Here is a 15,698-nt window from a genome sequence, read left to right on the forward strand (position 1 = left end):
GTGGCAGCCGTCTTTCCAATTTTCCAGTAGGTCAGGGCAGCACATAAGATAAGTACCAGCCCTCTTACTATGAAACCAAATACAAATAAATCCTCAACGTCCTCCATAGAGAATGGTGCAAAGCACGTGACTCGCCACGTCTCCCAGGCGTCGAGAACATACAGTAGCCCGCAGGGTAGGTTCCATCAGAGCATGCAGGGTCTCCCTGCCCTGATCTTCTTGTAAAATAAAATGGAGTCAATAACATTCAGAGACCAGCTGATCAATTCCATGGTTAATCCAATATAGTTTGAAGAATTCACAGTCTCGTGAAGTAGGGACTTTGAAGGTTGGAGCAGAGATAAGTGAGAGAGGAGGAGATGTGTCCGCCCTCGCCGGAGTCCCAAGCTCTTAAGTACCTGACTGTCTAATATTTTGTAAACATGGTATGTAAAAGGTAAAAAATATGGTCTAATTAAGTTCATTCCAGAGCTATTTGACATATTTAGACAGACAGAGAAAGCCCTTTATAAGCCCGTAATGCAAACACTACGGGTGGGGCGGGGGAGCTTTGCCCCCTGGGCCCCCAACCAGGGCACCACCTAAGTAGCCCAAGAACCCCCAGCTTCTTAATGTACAGCTGAGAACGTAATGAAACAGAAGTCAAAGTAAATGTTAGGATCACTGTATTTTTTTGTTTAGTTTTTTAAATATCCTTTTTCCAACTTTTCTCGATTCAAGTTGTACAATTAAACATAAATAGCAAACAGATAATATTTCCATGTTTGATCTGATGACTTGCCTTCTTCAGCTCTTCTCTCGTCATGTCTCCCATTTGTACTTTGGTCCAGTATTTGTCCAGCAGCGCTGCATGAGAGTTCTGAGGTCTGTGCCACGTGCCGCCACCGCAGTACAGCCTAAAAACACACCAATAACCAACACCACAGCTCAGCAAACAGCTGGACCCACTGCAGGCGGACCCCAGCCCCGTTATAAACATTCACTCTGTTCAAACCCAAAGCAGGACGGAGACATGTGCATCCCCACGTCTCTGAAATCTAGAGACCGTTATTCAGTTATTCTGCACCCAACGAAGGAAATGCAAAAGACGACGAGCGATCTCTGAGGAGGAAACGCCTTACTGTCACAGGTTTAGCCACACCCCCTCAGGTAAGACCGCGTCTCCCAAGTTAAAAAACAAATGGGTCTGAAGTCCGAAACTGAAAAATAATCTGAAAAAAAGCTTTTAATAAAAAACAAACCAAAAGCATTCTAAACAAATTCCCAGTTTATGTCAAAGTTCTATTCAAACAGGAACAACGTGCCTCCTTCTTGAATACGTTGCTGTATCTTCAAAATTGCAAAAGTTGGACTTGAATTTAATTTTTAAAATTTTATACCAACAAATTTGAATTCCCAAATTTAGTCCCATAGAGGAGGAAACAGGTCACAGGCCAACAGAGTGCTGAGAGCAGTCGCCGGCCTCCATGCTAAATGCGACGCTGAGAATCAAACAGAACTCAAACCTTCTCGTTGCAAAAAATTGAAATCCAGGAGCAATGTCAATGCAATCTTCTCGTCCTGGAATCAGCAACTTCTTGTTCTCCATCAGAGGCAGCAGCACCGATATCTACAAAAACAGCACAGAAACGTATTTTAACTCTCGCCCTTCAATGGAATAAAATTATAATTGTGTCGTGATTAGACAAGGGCCGATAACCGGTATCATGGCATACCGCGGTATGAAAAAGCCACAGTATCAAAACCACTAAAATTTTTTCGTTATACCGTCCCTGCAGTATGAGTGGGTTAATCACACACCACCAGACAGCCCCCCTCAGTAACCCCCCATCAAAACAACATCCAAATCACAAACCACCAGACAGTCCCCCTCAGTAATCCCCCATCAAAACAACATCCAAATCATAAATCACCAGACAGCCCCCCTCAGTAATCCCCCATCAAAACAACATCCAAATCATAAATCACCAGACAGCCCCCCTCAGTAACCCCCCATCAAACAACATCCAAATCACAAACCACCAGACAGCCCCCCTCAGTAACCCCCCATCAAAACAACATCCAAATCACAAACCACCAGACAGCCCCCCTCAGTAACACCCCATCAAAACAACATCCAAATCACAAACCACCAGACAGCCCCCCTCAGTAACACCCCATCAAAACAACATCCAAATCACAAACCACCAGACAGCCCCCCTCAGTAACTCCCATCTAGACATGGACTGATAACCGGTTTCACGGTATACTGAGGAGTTTTCTGCATCTGTAAACTCACCACATCCAGAGGAGCATGGTCTATGTCTTCCAGCAGGATCCACTGGCCTTTGGACACAGCCTGTGTCAGCGTCCCTGGCTGCCACACAAACTTCCCCGGAATGTCGGTACAGCGGTACATCCCGAGCAGCATCTGAGAAGAGAAATTAAACCAGGTCTCTGGTGGTTTGGACACCACTAGACATCCACTGTGACTTTCCCCACCTTACTGTCAGTCTGATCTCCAAGCTGGACTTTCAGGATCTTTGAAGCTTTCCTGTGTCCTGTGACCGCGGCTATGAACTCCACAAGCGTGGTTTTGCCACATCCAATTGGACCCTCGAGGAGCACCGCCCTCTGAGACGCCACAGCCAATGCCAGTCTCCTCAGACTGCGGCAAGTTGAGTCCACCAGCACCATGTCTTTCAAGTTCACCTACAAAAAGGGCTCAGCTTTAGGACTTCAAAGAGCAGAGTGTTTTTTGTGATGTATGAAAGGTCATCTACCTGTTCGTTCTGTTCGGGAATTATTCTAGGAAGTACAACGCCACAAACTGCTACCACTTTGTGGGACAGGTCTTCTGACACCACCTGTCCCTGGATAAACCTGTTAGCTTTGTCCTGGCGCCACCTGACAGAGCCCTGATTGACTAAGACCAGAGCCTTTTCCACCTCCAGGTGCTGAGATTCTTCCAGAGCCCTAAAAGATCAAATCAAATTCAGATTTAATGAACCGTCATCGCCGCTGGATCAGCTTCATGGTTTCACATCATTCACATTAATGTGCACAAAGATACACTGACAGGAACGACACCTACTTCATTTTCATGTGCAGGATCTCCTCGTTCATCAGCACTTTCCTCAGAAAGATGCTTTTCTGGTTATCGGTCATGTGAGTCACCAGAGCTAAACACAGGGCCGTGTACCTGATGGGCATAAGACAAGAACCAATCACCAATCAGGGGAGGGGCCAATACCATCTGATGTAAATGTAAACAAGCCAAAGAATTAAGACATATGATTTAAAAATGTATGAAAGTCACAAAACGACAATCTTCAACACATCCCACCATCTGCACCGTCACTGAGGTGCCCATAAGCAAGGCACTGAAGCAGCACAAAACACACTGTATTATCCAGTGTGTAAGTAGCAGCTGTCAAAAAAAAATGCTTCATGGCATGGAAAAGAACCAAACCAAATGAAGGAGTACTGCTCATGACTTGGGTGTTATTGGGAGTTTTCTGCAGTACTGTCCCTCAAGAGCAAGAGGACATTACATTTTTATTATTTAAAATACATTTTCACTTCAATGTGAACTTCAGATAAAGTGTCAGGGTTATTTCAAAAAGGGCAGAAGACTCGTAACAAGAGGCCAATGGTGAGTCGTCAGACACTGCAACATGTTGTTTGGGGGGGAAAAAAAAAAAAGAAAAAAAGAAAAAACGGCCACAGAACCCAACAACAGCAGACACTCAGGTCCTTGGACTTTCTCTTTCACCGGGTTCTGACAAGCTGGTTGCTTGTCAGAACCCGGTGCAGTTTCAAAGTGCAGTGGATCCACAACACCCAAAACCAGCACATGCCCCCAACTTTCAGAACCATGTGGTACCAGTGAATGATTTTTGTGAATTTGATTTTACTGTAAAACACTTTGGACACCATCTGGCTGCTGTAAAGAGTTATAGAAATAAATACTGATTGATAGATTGATCTCTAAAGGCACCAACATCCGTCTGCTTTAGTTTCCACCGTCAGTGGCTCAGTGCTTATTTTCACATTTGAAAGAACAAACCAGGTCTCCGTTGCACGCACAATCCCAGAACGTAACTAACTGAGGTCTGACTGCAGAACAGAGAGCTGGGAAATACACAGTGCCGCAATCCACTTCAAGAGCTGGTTCTCGAACTCCCTGTGTTTCTGACGTGCAAACAGGGACCAACACTGTGAACTGAAGCCACCTCCTGCCCGCGTGCATCACACCAGCACAACCTGCACCAAAGGATTAAAGAAGATCGGACCCACCCTCGAACCATGACATCACTGGTGAGCAGCTGTGACACGCAGGGACTCCAGTCCCAGAGCACCCGAAACCTGGCACAATCGCTCTGCAGAAAACGCAGTGTAGCACCCATGAGGTCACGCAGTTTCATCCTCCTGGGGCCGTATCGCACCGATGACGCCTCCTCGCTGGTGAAGAAGAGCCTCTGGAACACTGGGGGGGCGTCGCTGAAGTACCTCACCGCAAACCTTCAAAAAATAAACAAACCAGGAAATATTTACATTTAAGAAGCTGAAATAAAAGATGATTCATCAATTATTACAACCCCAACTCCAATGAAGCTGAGACGTTGTGTAAAATGTAAATAAAAGCAGAATACGATTTGCAAATCCTCTTCAACCTATATTCAATTGAATACACCACAAAGACAAGATATTTAATATTCAAACTGATAAACTTGATTGTCTTTGTGTAAATATTTGTTCATTTTGAAATGGATCCCTGTAACATGCTTCTAAAAAGTTGGGACAGTGGTATGTTTACCACTGTGTTACATCACCTTTCCTTCTAACAACACTCAATAAGCGTTTGGGAACTGAGGACACTAATTGTGAGTGTCATGATTGGGTATAAAAGGAGCATCCCCAAAATTCTCAGCCATTCACAAGCAAAGATGGGGTGAGGATCATCACTTTGTGAGCAACTGCATGAAAAAAAATAGTTCAACAGTTTAAGAACAATGTTTCTCAATGTTCAATTGCAAGGAATTTAAGGACTCCATCATCTACAGTCCATAATATAATCAGAAGATTCAGAGAATCTGGAGAACTTTCTACACGCAAGCGGCAAGGCCGAAAACCAACACTGAATGCCTGTGACCTTTGATCCCTCAGGCGGCACTGCATTACTGCATGGGCTCAGGAACACTTCAGAAAACCATTGTCAGTTAACACAGTTAGTCACTACATCTACAAGTGCAAGTTAAAACTCTACCACGCAAAGTGAAAGCCAAACATCAACAACATCCAGAAACACCGCCGCCTTCTCTGGGCTCGAGCTCATTTGAAATGGACAGACACAAAGTGGAAAAGTGTGCTGTGGTCTGATGAGTCCACATTTCAAATTGTTTTCAGAAATCATGGACGTTGTGTCCTCTGGACAAAAGAGGAAAAAGACCATCCAGATTGTTACCAGTGCAAAGTTCAAAAGCCAGCATCTGTGATGGTATGGGGGTGTGTTAGTGCCCATGGGCAACTTACCCATCTGTGATGGCACCATCAATGCTGAAAGATACATCCAGGTTTTGGAGCAACACATGCTGCCATCCAAGCAACGTCTTTTTCAGGGACGTTCCTGCTTATTTCAGCAAGACAACGCCAAGCCACATTCTGCACGTGTTACAACAGCGTGGCTTCGTAGTAAAAGAGTGCGGGTACTAGACTGGCCTGCCTGCAGTCCAGACCTGTCACCCATTGAAAATGTGTGGCGCATTATGAAGCGCAAAATACGACAACGGAGACCCCGGACTGTTGAACAACTGAAGTCGTACATCAAGCAAGAATGGGAAAGAATTCCACCTACAAAGCTTCAACAATTAGTGTCAGCTGAGAGGTTCTCTTACTCCACCAGTTATGGTAAATTAACAATTTAAAATAAATGAGAAAAGCTTCCCATTTAGTAGACGTCATGCAGCTAAATGCGATGCTGAGAATCAAACAGAACTCAAACCTTCTCGTCGCAAAAAACTGAAATCCAGGAGCAACATCAATGCAATCTTCTCGTCCTGGAATCAGCAACTTCTTGTTCTCCAGCTGTTCTCTCGTCATGTCTCCCATTTGTACTTTGGTCCAGTATTTGTCCAGCAGTGCTACATGAGAGTTCTGAGGTCTGTGCCACATGCCGCCGCTGCAGTAGAAATAAATAGGACTTTCTCACAAGCCTCTCTGCCCTGCATGCAAACCTTCCACAAACCTTAAATTTGGGGACTTCTTTGTTTTCATCATCCCAACAATAAGACTCTGGGTCTTTGGCCTTTGAGATCCAGAGAGGCTTGGGAAGACCTTATGGAGTCAAAAGGCTGCTGGTCAGATGTGTTTGGTGATACTGATATCTTCACAGAACAAAGGTCCAAGTCTTCAGGGCCCTGGTGCTTCCTGTATGGTTTGAGACATGGACTAACCTGTGACCTAAGGCAACTGCTAGATGTCTTTGGTACCAGGTTTCTTCTGAGGATCATTGGATAGCACTGGAATGACTGTGTTAAATCAGGAAGGACCCCCTACCTGTGGCACCAATGACTGAGTTCCCATCTCAATAATGCACTTTGTTTTGATACTATACTGATTTTCCTGTTTCTTCAGCTTTGTAAAAACCTTGTAACTGGTAACATGGCCCAAGCAGAGGGTCGCCCCTTTGAGTCTGGTCTGCTTGAGGTTTCGTCCTCAGAGGGAGTTTTTCTTACCACTGTTGCCTGTGTTCCTGCTCTGGGGGATGGTAAATTTGGACCTTACTTTTGTGAAGCGCCTTGAGGCAACTCCGTTGTGATTTGCTGCTATATAAATGAAACAAATTAAATAGGGAGACTATGAAGAGAAGGATCACGGACACTGTGAGGACGTGTCAGCTTTGACATTTTGGCCACGTGGTACATTTCTTTGTGCACTGATCCACAACGCAGATACTGGAGTGTTGAAGAGACCCAGGTCCCTTTGCCAAAGGGAAATCCCAAACTTTGCTCCGTTGTGGCAGACAACCTTGGGTCACCCAGGCCCCAAGGCGGTTCTGTGGTGTTGTGAATGCAGCAAAGTGTCCCGGGCCTCCACAGGATTTGACCCTTTTGAATTATCATATGGTCAGAACCCAGGAGAATCCTGGACCTGGGTGATGGATCACAGGACAATGTGAAATCAACCAAGTCCTCTGGGGAGTTTTAATATGAAATGATCCTGAACTGTTCGTGTGACTTGGATTTAAAGAGAAGTAACTGAGCGCACCGCACGAGTGTCCGTTAAACTGCTGTGCTTTTTACAGTCGCAGTATTAATAAAGTCCAGAAATTATTTATGTTCATTTCTCTTTTAAACCGTCACCTGTCTCTGTATTTGGCCCCTCCCACTAGCTCCACGGTGAGTGGTTTTAGGAACAGACTCAGTCCACCATAGTGCGCATCCAGCAAATGGTTTCCAAGGTGAAGGAGACGAGAAAAAGGAGCGTTTGCTTACGTCTGGGCGTCGGGACTGACGCGGAGGAGTTTGCTGAGCGCCACACACAGACGCTCGTGGAGGTCGTGGTTGATGGTTCCACCGGCTCTGACTCGCTCTGCATTCCGCTCCAGCAGGTCCAGAACCAGCGGCCTCAGGTGTCGAGCAATTAGCAGGGTGTGGTCCTTCTCCAGAAGCAGCTGAGACAGACACTCCAGGATGTCCTGTCTGTCCTGCTGACTCCATATCTGCACAAAGGACGAGATGTGACACAGCGTGAATTATTCATTTTCCATCAAACACACGTTCAGTGCATCCAACTTCACCAATTCACCGATTTACTTGAGACATCACAACACAGGAAGAAACAACGTGAAAAAGGACACTGTCTCACCTTGATGGGACTTTCTCACCCGTTTGGACAGACACTGCCTCACCTTGATGGGACTTTCTCACCCGTTTGGACAGACACTGCCTCACCTTGATGGGACTTTCTCACCCGTTTGGACAGACACTGTCTCACCTTGATGGGACTTTCTCACCAGTTTGGACAGACACTGTCTCACCTGGATAGGACTTTCTCACCTGTTTGGACAGACACTGTCTCACCTGGATAGGACTTTCTCACCTGTTTGGACAGACATTGTCTCAACTGGATAGGACTTTCTCACCTGTTTGGACAGACACTGTCTCACCTGGATAGGACTTTTTCACCTGTTTGGACAGACATTGTCTCAACTGGATAGGACTTTTTCACCTGTTTGGACAGACACTGTCTCACCTTGATGGGACTTTTTCACCTGTTTGGACAGACACTGTCTCACCTTGATGGGACTTTTTCACCTGTTTGGACAGACACTGTCTCACCTTGATGGGACTTTCTCACCAGTTTGGACAGACACTGTCTCACCTTGATAGGACTTTTTCACCTGTTTGGACAGACATTGTCTCACCTTGATAGGACTTTTTCACCTGTTTGGACAGACACTGTCTCACCTTGATGGGACTTTCTCACCTGTTTGGACAGACATTGTCTCAACTGGATAGGACTTTTTCACCTGTTTGGACAGACATTGTCTCACCTGGATAGGACTTTTTCACCTGTTTGGACAGACGCTGTCTCACCTTGATAGGCCTTTCTCACCCGTTTGGACAGACGCTGTCTCACCTGGATAGGACTTTCTCACCTGTTTGGACAGACACTGTCTCACCTTGATGGGACTTTTTCACCTGTTTGGACAGACACTGTCTCACCTTGATGGGACTTTCTCACCAGTTTGGACAGACACTGTCTCACCTTGATAGGACTTTTTCACCTGTTTGGACAGACATTGTCTCACCTTGATAGGACTTTTTCACCTGTTTGGACAGACACTGTCTCACCTTGATGGGACTTTCTCACCTGTTTGGACAGACACTGTCTCACCTTGATGGGACTTTCTCACCAGTTTGGACAGACACTGTCTCACCTTGATAGGACTTTTTCACCTGTTTGGACAGACATTGTCTCACCTTGATAGGACTTTTTCACCTGTTTGGACAGACACTGTCTCACCTTGATGGGACTTTCTCACCTGTTTGGACAGACACTGTCTCAACTGGATAGGACTTTCTCACCTGTTTGGACAGACATTGTCTCAACTGGATAGGACTTTTTCACCTGTTTGGACAGACATTGTCTCACCTGGATAGGACTTTTTCACCTGTTTGGACAGACGCTGTCTCACCTTGATAGGCCTTTCTCACCCGTTTGGACAGATGCTGTCTCACCTGGATAGGACTTTCTCACCTGTTTGGACAGACACTGGCTCAGCTGGTTGGGACTTTTGTCCGTTTGTCTCCAGATGATAGACAGTGAAGACAAGTTCAGCTCAAAATGTTCCATCGTCGGTCGTCGGAGGAACAAATATCTGTAAACAGCGTCAAGTTTAATTCCAGATGTTGATTTAAAGCCTCATGTCTCGCTGGTTTGTCTCAGTTTGATCCACGATCCGTCACCGTCTTAAACCCACATGTGAGCGTAAATCCTTCCGGGTCAGAAGTTGCTGTGGCTTTTTTTTTTTTTAACTTTATTGATACGGTTGTATTGTTTTCCAGCAGCTCGTGCGCCGACGGCCATCTTACTACACCTAAATAATCAATAAATCCGTCATTTCTTTCTGCTGCTCCCTTTATTTTTATTTTTTTACGGATCCGCATGTTGATTTGGCACAAGTTTTATGTCGGATGCCCTGATGGAGCTCCACATTAGTGAACCAGTAATCCTTCTGGTCTGGAAACAATTAAGCTCACAAACCCCTAAAGAAAATAACATTCAAATGAAATAAATTATTTTATGGACCACAGTAGAAATAAGTATTTCTACTTTATTGAATGATTCAAGCATTTTAAATGTGCATTATATTATATATCTGTTAGCATTACAGTGAGTTCATGTTTTTAGTATAATAGTGAAATCTGCAGGGAAATATTCTGGTGTAGAGGTAATGACGGATGATGGAGGAACAGAGAGAAAAAAGGTGGATAATGTGTAGAGAATAAATAAGAGATACGTAAGGATGAAGACGGCAGCGATGAAAAGGATGAAGAGTGGAAAGGCAGCTGGTCCAGATGACATTTCAGTGGAAATGTCTAGGAGAGATGGCAGTAGAGTTTCTAACCAGATTGTTTAATAAAATCTTGGAAAGTGAGAGGATGCCTGAGGAGTGGAGACAAAGTGTACTGGTTCCTATTTTCAAGAACAAGGGTGATGTGCAGAGCTGCAGTAACTACAGAGGCATAAAGCTGATCAGCCACAGCATGAAGTTATGGGAAAGAGTAGTAGAAGCTAGGCTTAGAAAACAGGTGAAGATCTGTGAGCAGCAATATGGTTTCATGCCGAGAAAGAGCACTACAGATGCAATGTTTGCTCTGAGAATACTGTTGGAAAAGTACAGAGAAGGACAGAAAGAGTTACATTGTGTGTTTGTGGACTTAGAAAAAGCTTATGATAGGGTGCCAAGAGAAGAGTTGTGGTATTGTATGAGGAAGTCTGGAGTGGCAGAGAAGTATGTTAGGGTAGTGCAGGACATGTACAAGAATAGTGTGACAGCGGTGAGATGCGCAGTCGGAATGACAGACTCATTCAAGGTGGAGGTGGGATTACACCAAGGAGTAGCTCTGAGTCCTTTCTTGTTTGCAGTGGTGATGGACAGGTTGACGGATGAGATCAGACAGGAGTCCCCATGGACTATGATGTTTGCAGATGGCATGAGATGTGAGGCATTGATGTGTAAAGCACTTTGAGCATCTGATGCAGATGGAAAAGCGCTAAATGCAGTCCATTTACCTTGTGATCTGTAGTGACAGTAGAGAGCAGGTTGAGTCTAGTCTGCAGAGGTGGAGATCTGCTCTGGAAAGAAGGGGAATGAAAGTCAGTAGAAGGAAGACTGAGTCCATGTGTGTGAATGAGAAGGAGCCCAGTGGAATAGTGCAGTTACAAGGAGAAGGAGTGCTGAAAGTAGATGAGTTTAAATATTTGGGGTCAACTGTTCAAAGTAATGGAGAGTGTGGTAGAGAGGTGAAGAAGAGAGTGCAGGCAGGGTGGAGTGGGTGGAGAAAGGTGGCAGGAGTGATTTGTGACCGAAGAATATCAGCAAGAGTGAAGGAGAAAGTTTACAAAACAGTAGTGAGACCAGCTATGTTGGACGGTTTAGAGACGGCGGCACTAACAAAAAGACAGGTGGCAGAGCTGAAGATGACGAGCATGGACAGGATTAGGAATGAACATATCAGAGGGACAGCTCAGGTGGGACGGTTTGGAGACAAAGTCAGAGAGGCGAGATTGAGGTGGTTTGGACATGTGCAGAGGAGGGACCCAGGGTATATAGGGAGAAGGATGCTGAGGATGGAGCCACCAGGCAGGAGGAGAAGAGGGAGGACAAAGAGGAGGTTCATGGATGTGCTGAGGGAGGACATGCAGGTTTGGTGAGACAGGGGAAGACACAGAGGACAGGGTGAGATGGAGAAGGACGATCTGCTGTGGCGACCCCTAACGGGAACAGCTGAAATACAGGGGCAGGAAAAAAAAAACACAGCGCTTCTGCACGTGTGTAAACAAATGTCCTTTCAGCAGAAGTGTGAGATGATGAATGTCAGTAAGCTCCTGTTTTGCCGGTAAAACTCAACTTGACGTTAATTCTTCCGAATCACTCCGTGAACAAGCAAACTGGAGCCTTTGTCCGCCATCTTACCACTCCCTCTGAAATGCTCATTTCTTTGTACTTTATTTTAATCTTCAAACCTGCTTGATGTTGTAATATATTACTGTTAAAGTACAACAGGAAAAGTTCCTTGAATATATCCTGTTGTCCAAGAAATTTAGTTTTCTGTTATTTTAAAAAAAAAACTTTGACACAGGAATAAATAAATAAAACTTTATTTTCTGTGAAGATTTATGTACAATATTCACAGTTTTTCCAGTTTACGTTTGAGGAAAAAAGGAAAAAAGTGTCCAATACTGAAAATGTAAACATTTGAATCAGACACAACCAACCATTAAAATGAAACTAAAACGTACAAAAAAAAGTTTTCTCCTTCAAGACAAACTTTATGTTTCACATTCAGCCTGAAGTCTTTTTCTTTCTTCAGTCCATCAGGAAGATGAGATTTAAAAGACACTTTTTTTTTTTTTTTTTTAAGTATTTTGGAGTTTAGAGGAAACACCAAACAGGAAACAGATACTGAAGTGGGTGTTTTTCTGTAAACTTTTCAACAAAACATCAACAGATGTAATGTGAATGTTCACACCGAGTCAAACGTTCACACCGAGTCAAACGTTCACACCTGAGTCAAACGTTCACACCGAATCAAACGCTCACACCGAGTCAAACACTCACACCGAGTCAAACGTTCACACCGAGTCAAACGCTCACACCGAGTCAAACATTCACACCGAGTCAAACGTTCACACCGAGTCAAACGCTCACACCGAGTCAAACATTCACACCGAGTCAAACATTCACACCGAATCAAACGCTCACACCGAGTCAAACACTCACACCGAGTCAAACGTTCACACCGAGTCAAACGTTCACACCGAGTCAAACGTTCACACCTGAGTCAAACGTTCACACCGAATCAAACGCTCACACCGAGTCAAACGCTCACACCAAGTCAAACGTTCACACCGAGTCAAACGCTCACACCTGAGTTAAACGTTCACACCGAGTCAAACGTTCACACCGAGTCAAACGCTCACACCGAGTCAAACGCTCACACCGAGTCAAACGCTCACACCGAGTCAAACGCTCACACCTGAGTCAAACGTTCACACCGAGTCAAACGCTCACACCGAGTCAAACGCTCACACCGAGTCAAACGCTCACACCGAGTCAAACGCTCACACCTGAGTCAAACACTCACACCTGAGTCAAACGCTCACACCTGAGTCAAACGTTCACACCGAGTCAAACGCTCACACCTGAGTCAGATGATCGGCTGCTTCCAGGAAAACGAAAACAAAAGTCAGGTTTCTATTCAGAAACATTCAGCCTGTGACCTTTAATTTCAAAATTAATTTCAACATGAGCTGAATAAAAACAAACAGCAGGAACCTGACGACCTCAGATCAAAGTCACCGCGCTTCCAGTTGGTTGGATCCAAACCCATCTGGAGACAAACACCAGAACCTTTATCTGTATTTGTCTTCCGTCAGGTCAGACAGATTTGGGTTTTATTTTTTTCCTGAATTACTCTTTTCTGGTGTTATGAATTTAAATCCACAGTTCTGAATTGTTCATCCAGCAGGTGGCGCTCAAATACCTCAACAGACTGAAACATTCAAAAAGGCAGAGTTGGAGTGAAAGTCAGTGATCCAGGTTCAGAGACTGTGTCTTCACACCCTGGAGGCCGGAGTCTTCAAGTTCTAAAGCCTTGCTGAAAGGCACTTCAACAGGACAGGCAGCGTTGACATCACACGCAGGAAGCTGTGAGTCACGAGTCCATCTTCTCCCGCTTCTTAAAAAGCTTCATGAGCTGATGGAACCTGTGAGCAACCTGCAAAATAAAAACAACCAGCGGTCAAAGGTCACGCCTCTTGCATGAGCACCAACATGCACGTCAAATGTGCGCACACATGCACACCCCTACCTGTCCTTCTGGCTTTTTAAGTTTTTCTGCCAAGTCGGTGAAGGTTTGGTTTGAGACACCGTTGGTTTTCACGGTGGTAAGAATGAGGCGATCATCATCTCTGGAAGAATGAAGGCGAACAAACGTTACAACCAAACAGATGCGTGTTTTGTTTGTTTGTTTGTTTGTCAGAAACAAAAACAGGTCTCAGTCAGAAATAATCTATTTTTGCTCCACTATATTTTAATATTTTTCAAATGTTTCCTGCTGGTGTTCAGATTATTGGTACTCTGGAGAAACAGCGCCCCCACTAGACGACTTCTTTTTAAGGGAACAAATCAGGCTGTTTACATCGTGACTGATTCACTGACGACAGGACAACGGTATCGCGATCGAGATGGTTTCAGTTACCATCTGCACAGCTGTGGAATGAATGTGGCATCGATTTGGTTTCACATTTATGCACATCGGCTTCAGCTGCCAGATTCTGTGGCTGATTCCTGATCAATTATTGATTTCTGACGACCTGTGAAGAACTTGTTAAATCTGTTATTGCTGGGTAGAATATATTATTCTGATTTATTTCAGATTAAAATGCAGTCATGATGTAAACAGCCTGATTTGTTCCCTTAAAAAGAAGTCGTCTAGTGGGGGCGCTGTTTCTCCAGAGTACAAATAATCTGAACAACAGCAGAAAACATTTGAAACTATCTCAGGACGAGACAACAGTATCGCGATCGATACGGATTCTCACACAGAACGACGGAGGAAGGCAGAGTTTAAAGCAAGTGATGGAGACGTGAAGTCGATTAGAAACTAAACACACCATTACCGAAGGACTATAATGTGTCCGCGCGTGACGCGGAATAAAATAAATACATACAGAGGAAACTATTCAGACTCATTTAGTGCAGATACAATTTCTTTCATGAGTTTGTGCGCTGATGAGGTGGTGTGAGACATTATTGTGCTTTTATGTGGATAATTATATATTTGAGCGCAGAACAGATTGTGTTTGCTCAGAGACACGTGCACACAGACATGAAGAAATCAAAAACGATTTAATCTGCACTCAGATTATTCAAAGCAAATCAAAGCGCGATAGTTTGGGCACGCGGCACGTAAAGCGTGGGGGGGGGGGGGGTTGTTTCCGTCTTCGTGAAACCTTCACGTGCACACCGAGTGTCTGCACAGCTGATTTTCTGTTAAAGGGCAGAAACGTTTCTCCACCTCACACAGGTCCTTCACAGACGTCGGGTGGATCTGTTCCACAGTTGATTGTCATGAACATCACGATCTTCGTCTGCTGCCAAAAACACCATAAAACACTGATATAATTTTCATCCTGTTCTTCTCTCGTGGTCTAAAACACTCCTCAGTGCTTACAGTTTGGAAACCGCCCGCAGGCCACTCATTTTCTCAAACTTTCATTCTGGCCAACTGAACTGGTCGACCCTCACCACGTGGACCAATGTGGATGGACTTGGTATACAAACGCAGGCTTTTGAGCGCCACAGGTCTCATACAGGCTCTGAGGGACACTGGGCTGCTCCTGCTCCCAGGATATCTTGGTATGAGGTGGATGAGCGTCTTGGACTCTCCATGTCAGTCCATTACAGGGTCCTTCCTCAGCCAAGACTGGTACCCACTTACAGCTGGTTGGACTGCAATGCTGCAGTTCAAACATCATGACCAAGGACAGAGGGAGTTGGACCATGTATCGAACCCAGGCCAACTGGCTCCATATGCAGAAATAATGCTGCCTGAGTTGGGAAATGGCTTCTAGAGTTTAGAATTTGGGATCTACATGGCCAAAAAGGTATGACTAGATGGTAACATCATAAACATTTGGTAAGTCTCTACACATTTGCCACCAAAAGAAGAATTTCCATACCAAGAGTGATGGCCACCTTGGAAAATGTCTGCCATTCTGAAAACATAAGTGGCCAGTGGGAATTTTCAAAAGTAAAATAATGACCAAGGAGCATCTTTGGCAAATTTGATGTTTGTACCACCATCTGAAAGATTCTCCATAAGTCTTCTGTTGTCTGCTCCATGAAAACCAGAACGTAGCAGTTTAGTCCTGTCATGGAAAACTTTTTCTCCTGCAGCCTGCGATCTCTGACCTGGTCACAA

General features: G+C 44.8%; 2 protein-coding genes across 2 annotated transcripts in view; both read right to left on the reverse strand.

The window, feature by feature from the left end:
- LOC117503576 (midasin-like) overlaps positions 1 to 9,482 on the reverse strand; it is a 207,212-nt gene extending 197,730 nt beyond the window's left edge. Inside the window, exons 1-9 of the mRNA XM_034162836.1 lie at positions 9,244 to 9,482; positions 7,476 to 7,702; positions 4,279 to 4,503; positions 3,074 to 3,181; positions 2,763 to 2,955; positions 2,482 to 2,691; positions 2,279 to 2,410; positions 1,506 to 1,609; positions 782 to 896 (exon numbers count right to left, since the gene is read on the reverse strand). Coding sequence (XP_034018727.1) covers positions 782 to 896; positions 1,506 to 1,609; positions 2,279 to 2,410; positions 2,482 to 2,691; positions 2,763 to 2,955; positions 3,074 to 3,181; positions 4,279 to 4,503; positions 7,476 to 7,702; positions 9,244 to 9,339 — 1,410 coding nt within the window. The 5' untranslated portion in view covers positions 9,340 to 9,482. The remainder of the gene's footprint in view (positions 1 to 781; positions 897 to 1,505; positions 1,610 to 2,278; positions 2,411 to 2,481; positions 2,692 to 2,762; positions 2,956 to 3,073; positions 3,182 to 4,278; positions 4,504 to 7,475; positions 7,703 to 9,243) is intronic.
- Positions 9,483 to 12,261: 2,779 nt separating this feature from the next.
- casp8ap2 (caspase 8 associated protein 2) overlaps positions 12,262 to 15,698 on the reverse strand; it is a 35,107-nt gene continuing 31,670 nt past the window's right edge. Inside the window, exons 10-13 of the mRNA XM_034162236.1 lie at positions 13,584 to 13,683; positions 12,890 to 13,490; positions 12,488 to 12,549; positions 12,262 to 12,278 (exon numbers count right to left, since the gene is read on the reverse strand). Coding sequence (XP_034018127.1) covers positions 13,428 to 13,490; positions 13,584 to 13,683 — 163 coding nt within the window. The 3' untranslated portion in view covers positions 12,262 to 12,278; positions 12,488 to 12,549; positions 12,890 to 13,427. The remainder of the gene's footprint in view (positions 12,279 to 12,487; positions 12,550 to 12,889; positions 13,491 to 13,583; positions 13,684 to 15,698) is intronic.

This window comes from Thalassophryne amazonica, chromosome 21 (assembly GCF_902500255.1).
Source record: "Thalassophryne amazonica chromosome 21, fThaAma1.1, whole genome shotgun sequence".
Classification (NCBI taxonomy): Eukaryota; Metazoa; Chordata; class Actinopteri; order Batrachoidiformes; family Batrachoididae; genus Thalassophryne; species Thalassophryne amazonica.